Below are 6,619 nucleotides of genomic sequence, written 5' to 3' on the forward strand. Positions count from 1 at the left end.
CGGGGACATCTCCCTCCCAGATGGCCAGATTAGCTTCCGGTTTAGGTTGTAGAAGTGTACTACACCTTTTTTTTTAAAAGGAATAGAAGTGTACTGCACCTTCAATTCTTTTTAGTTGACCTTCTCTTTATTTTGGCAGTTTATCTCTATTATTTTATTTTTATTTTAGGACAGAGTATATTTTTAGGTCTCAGTGATTTTCTTATTTCTTTAATATTAAAAATACCCAATATTATATATAGGTCTGCTATTTTAGGTGATCCCCTCATTTTCTTTATATTAAAAATATCTAATATTGCGGATAATTAACTTGAAAGGAATATCAATTATTCAAACCTACTTTGGTGCATTTACATTATACTATCTATATAGTCTCACTCACCATGTTATTACTAAAATGTGGTTTTCCTTTTTTCACATGATAATATAAGAGTACTACACACCGAAAGACGTAGTCTTAATTAGGTAAATTTTGTTAAATTTTTATGTCGTTTTATTGCATTATTATCTCTTATAAACATCGATATCATTAATAGTGTAATTCGTTCATCAAAAGACTTCATACATTCGATATTGGTGATATTAGAGATTGAAACACAGTGTTTGATCTCTAATATAACGTCGTTTTCACAATAAATTATTAGATTAAATGATCACAGTAGAAAAATAAGAGCACACAAAAGTCGTTTAAATGTTAAAAATCAATCCCAGCCTATAAACAATCTTTACCTTAATCAAATATTGATCTTTTTAAATTACGTAGTATATATATATCAGTATATATTAAATGTTTAAAAATAAAAAGTAATTAAAAATATTATAATTGAAATTAGACAGGCCTTCAAAAAATTATTGTTTTTAAAAAAATTATAGTATATCTTTTTTTCATGATACACCATTGGTTAGATAAGACATTTAGCAAGTTAGCTAGATAGAGTACATCATACATATATACTATATCATATACTACTACATAGTCTACCAATATCCTCCATTAGTAAGACAATAAATATAGTCTTAACAAGCCCTCATCTTGGCAAGCTAGAAAGGCCAGAGGGGCACAAACCAAGACACTATAAACATAAAATTTCAGCTAAACATCTGGTCTAACAACAACACCATAGTCATGGCGAACCCAGAATCAAATCCTGGGTACACGATCAACTGAAAAACCTCGAGACCAAACGAAGCACATCCATTCGCGGCTTCCTTTCTTTTAATCTCAGCTACGATCTTGTTTGAGGATTTATCTAACACCTTACATGATCGTTGTCCGTAGGAGCCTTCAATCAGATACGTAGGATTCTTGGTGTTTGTTCCTAAATAAACATGAGCTAGTACATTGGAATGACCATGTAGTAAGCTCACATTCTTCTTCACATAGCATATTGGCTGCTTTTTCTTGGAATTATTATTACTAGCATCTCCTTTGTACACCAGCCAGTCATCTACTAATCGCAGTGTCTAATCATAAAAATAGAATTAAATTAGATTGCGTTACAAATTTAGAATACATATAACTATATATGTAGTATAAAATCACTAATAAGAATCAGTGAAAAAACATTAATTACTCAGACTTGTATATTTATGTCGGATGCAATTTGGCTATTTCATAAAATAATCATTAAAATAGAACTAGGTTGCGTTATATATTAAAACATTAATTTTTTACCCAAATGATATGTTTGATTTTTGACATGATTTGAATTATTAAAAAGTTCGAACAACAAAGTTAAAAATGATGAGAGACTATACCAACCAGACTAACTCATAGAAGAATTTAAATTAGTTTTCTACCATATGTGATAGATAATATGTTAATATTATCTTGTTAATATTCTGTAAAGATATATCTTGTATAATTTAGGTAATTGTGTATTCTCAATATCTTAGGTTGTACATATCCTATATATATTGATTTAATGAGAATACTCAAGGTGAGCAGAATCTCACTATTCTACACAAGATATCAATATGAAAATAACATTTGAGAATTTAGTCACATTAATTTACACACTATACATGCCAAGTCCATACTTTTCAAAATTTTGTCATTCATACTCGAATTGATTGATGACAGAATATTATTGGGACATTTAATCAAAACAATTATTTGACAATTATCATCCAATTACTACTCCTACCTCATTTTCTTGACTAAAAATTTCAATAATCTCAACTCATTAAATATCTTCAATTTTTTTTCTTAGCTCATTATGTTTCGAGATAGTCTCACGAGTCGCCACTAATTATCACTCAATTATATGTAATGAATAAATTTAATGCAAAAACTTTAAGAACACAAATTTTATACTTTACATTTATTTATATATATCAAAAAAAACATTATTGTGGAATGATAGTAGGAAATTAGAAAAGTTTTTGAAAATCAAAATTTGATGAACACATCCTAATATTCGCAACATTCTACACTAATAGACAGAAAGAAATACAGGATAGGATTGGGCCAGAAGGCCCACAACTAAACGAGTAAGCTAGTCTTGTCATTTTCAGCACACGCTTTATTGGCCGACTTTTTTTTTTTTTTTTTTTTTTTTTAAGATTCCAGAGCCGATATTTTAAAGACCCTGAGCAAAATATAAATTTCGGGCCCCTAAAATTTAAAATTATATTTTATTACATTTTGGTATTTTTAAATTTGATTATTAATACTTGAATGTACAAATTCTTGTATGAGACGGTCTAACCGTAAGACGTGTCCTATACTTGGCTTAAATAGCCTAATAATGAAAACTTTTAGCATAATGAACCTTTTGTATGGACCTTTAATTAGTAAAATTATTTTTTATTAATATATTAAAATATTGCTAAAATTCGTAATTACATAGAACCAGCAACTGTTAATCATAGATTTCAAGTAACCATTCCTTTTAAGTTTAAAATTTAAACCACTATTATCACTTATTTTAATTGAACTAATAATAAAAGTAGTAAATTAAAAATTATCAAGAGAGATAATATATTAGCATAAAATAATAATAATATATTGCTCACCTAAAATAATTTATACTAATATATCTTAATCATTCAATACACGTTGATAATACAAATTTATTAATCAATTTATCTAATTATCTTTCAAGAATTAGATGGAATGTAAATTGACATTAAATTTTAATATTCTCTCTAGCAATTTAATTTTGATACATAATACGCAAAAAACCTTTGTTTTAATTTTAACCATATAAAAAACGTATAAGACCAGTAGCTCATGTTACTCGCTCCCACATATAGCCGGCCGGTCTAAAAATAAAGAGTCGGCAACAGCTAGCTAATATACTCCCAAGTCTAAGAGATAAGCATGTACTCTTTCGATATCAACCAGCTCACAACGTATTGTATTGTTGTAAGAGTAGTGTTCTGTGTTACATTTGTAAGTATTATACTTTTAGCCCAAAATTTCAAGAATTATAAATAAATAATTGTTAATATTTTATAAAAATCTAAAAACATAATTAACAAGTTTTCTTCTTTGAATAATCTTTGTTATCATTTTATAACAAATCATTTTTGTTACAACACTAAAACTATTTATCTCATCTCATCAAAATTAGTCTTTGTTGAATCAAACCCCAAATCTCATCTTAGTGGAGATGAGTTCGATCACCTCGCAGCATACTCATTGGCTTGCATATTGAAGGGTGTTAGTATGTATCAAAGGGATATGGAAACTTATGTTTGGATCACTTGATGAAGTGATCAAAGTGGGAGACTTTGTGTGCCTTGATGAAGGCAAGGGAGTGCTCATGGAAGATTTTGAAGGTGGCTCGAGTGGTCGAACATGAAGGGCTCAATCGAGCCACAAAACAGAAGTTGTCTGGTGAGCTCTGAACTGGCGCTCGACTGGTCGAGCCAATGCAGCTCGGGTCGAGCAATATGTAGCAACCCACAGTACGCGATTATGTTTTGTTGCGGTTTTTTGTGGGCTTTAAGTCCTTTTGTTTTAGGTTATTCTAATATGTCTTATGGCTATATATAGAGTCTTAGAACATCATTAGGGTATAAGAGAGGCATATACAAGAGAGTAAAACTAGGGTTCACACCATAAGAGTTCTTCCTCTTTGTTTTTGCATATATGTGGTAGATTGAAGTAAAGGTTCAATCTTTGCTTTGAGAGATTGATCTTAAAGCTTGTAAGGTAAATCATTAATGTATTCTTATTTATATTAATGATAAGATACTTGTTTTGAGGGGGAGGTATCATTAAATACCTCATATATTCTTGTGTTTGTCATTGTTGTTGCTTGCTCCGTTTTTAGGTGTTTATGTTGCTATAATTTATTTATTGTTATTCACCAAATATCCTAGCACATTCTCAACAATCTTATATCAATGTGTTATTATATTGTGCATCCTGAAATTTTATAGTACCTATTACAAACAATTAGCTTGCTTTAGTTGGCAAATTTATGTAAATATACACAAATTTCTAACACCTATGGATAAATATTCTTATTTGGATAAATATTCTTGTTTCTAAAACAATTTGTGACAAATGAAACTAAAAAAATTTATTTTTTCACATTTTACTTCAGATTAGTCATTCACTCTAAAATTATTTTATTGTGGCTTTTTAACAAAAGCGATCAATATAATCTTAAAAATACGTTTTAAAATTTTAAATGGAGCAAAATTTAACAACTAATTTTAATCAATTATATCCTTGCTTAGCTTAAACTCTATACTAAGCAAGATACCTTCTAAGTTCGTTCTAATACACAGTTCTACTCATTCCAAGATATTACAACCAACACGTATCTTTTACGATCAATTTCGGCTACCAAAGTGTACGCAAGCTATGTATTCGTATAGCTGTGGTACCCAATTGTGATGCAACCATGTGTAATGCATGAACACCCAATTTAACACATATGTTGTTATAACATAATACCTCCTATTCATCTAAAACCGGACATTTACTTTATACACACTATCCAACGCACTTATTCAAACCTTAATATATCGAGTTATATATAATTAAAAATTATAAAAAGTTGATATTAACAATCTTTACATCAAAAAGAATCAAATAAGATCCCACATGACTATGTTTTAACTTATAAATTAATAATAAAATGTAATTTAAAAGTGATAGATGAATATTGTCTAAAAAAAATGTCTTATTTTATATGAACAGGAGTAGTATTTTTCATAGAATGATCCTTTATTTCCTATTTTATCAGATATCAATAAAAATAAAAAAAATAAACAACTTTCTCTTTTTCAAAGTCTGATTGGACTTTTATAGTTTGTTAATATACATATTAAATCATAAATATATCAAATTGTATTTAAACAAAAATTATAAAATGATAATATTGATATAATTATATCGAAATCAATTAAACAAAATTTTATTTGATTATATTTTAATTTATAGATTAAAAATAAAATATAAATTAATAATCAATTAATAGTATTATAAAAAAATAAAATAATATTAATAAATAAAAAATTATACTTAAACTAAAATTATAAGTCAAAATTATGATAGAAATATACCTAATAGTTAATTTTTTATATATTGTGTATAAAATTAAGGAGTGATTGAAATATAAGAAGAGGAAGGAGTAATTACGTACCTTTTGACGACGGATAGTGAGGACGGAAGTTCCAGAAGCATCCATAAGAACAATCTCACCGGGACGACCACGATAATTATCAACTCGATAAACAAGATTACCTTTAGAATCAATAACAGTAAACCCACTACAGCTCATTAACAGTGATTTCCTCCATACTGTTAATGATGTTATACAAGCTGATGACCACGATTCTAAACCTTTATTGTTATTATTAGTATCAATAATTCCGCCATTTTTAACACCTAATTGATTATCATTATTTTGATCAGCTGCTTTGTAGTAAAATTCCTTAAAATCTTGTTGACAGCTCTTTTCATCATTAACTCTTCTTCTAGAAGATGTTATTGTTTTCATCAATAGTGTCATTTTTTACTGATCTGATCTGAATTTGGTGTTTGTTATTCTGGTGAAGTTTAGAATAATGTTGAACAATTAATGAAAGATATTTATAGCGAAGGAAGAAAATGGCTTTACAAGTTACACGACTTGGGTGGGTGCCGACCATCCAGCCAAGATTCCACGTGTATCCAGATGTACAATTTTATAGACTTTTTTGTGTACTTTGCTTCTTTGCTTTTCTTTGTTTCTCTTTTACAACAATTTTATATAATTATTATAAATTATAATTATAATTTAAAAAATATTTTACACGCCTTATTAAAGATTTAATTTCAAAAGCTAGACCTCATGACATGCAATTTATATAATGTTATCAAAAATAAATCATTACACTGGTATATATTATCTCATTATAATGGATTATTATTAAGAAATTTCACGTAGTAACTTTGAGATATTGAGTTTTCCATGTGGTAATAAAAGTTTTTTGAAAATTCATGCAGTAATTCTGAGGTTTACTCAATTCATTCTCCGCGATTTTTTTTACACATAAAACATTTGAAATTTTAGATTAGGGAGTTTAAAGCATCTTGTACGCCTTTTTAAAGCAGTCATCAAATCACATTGCATCTATAACATGAGTTTCTTGCAAAATATGAACCCTAACTTTC

At 28.2% G+C, this 6,619-nt stretch overlaps 1 protein-coding gene across 1 annotated transcript; it reads right to left on the bottom strand.

Annotated features, from left to right (window-relative positions):
- Nucleotides 1-819: 819 nt before the first annotated feature.
- LOC130801621 (protein LURP-one-related 17-like) lies at nt 820-6,096 on the bottom strand. Its single transcript, XM_057665497.1, has 2 exons — nt 5,607-6,096; nt 820-1,464 (listed from the first exon to the last, which is right to left on the bottom strand). The coding sequence occupies exons 1-2, from the start codon at nt 5,973-5,975 to the stop codon at nt 1,090-1,092; spliced, it is 744 nt and encodes a 247-aa protein (XP_057521480.1). The 5' UTR covers nt 5,976-6,096; the 3' UTR covers nt 820-1,089.
- Between the last annotated feature and the right edge of the window lie 523 nt (nt 6,097-6,619).

The sequence above is a fragment of the Amaranthus tricolor genome, chromosome 15 (assembly GCF_026212465.1).
Source record: "Amaranthus tricolor cultivar Red isolate AtriRed21 chromosome 15, ASM2621246v1, whole genome shotgun sequence".
NCBI lineage: Eukaryota > Viridiplantae > Streptophyta > Magnoliopsida > Caryophyllales > Amaranthaceae > Amaranthus > Amaranthus tricolor.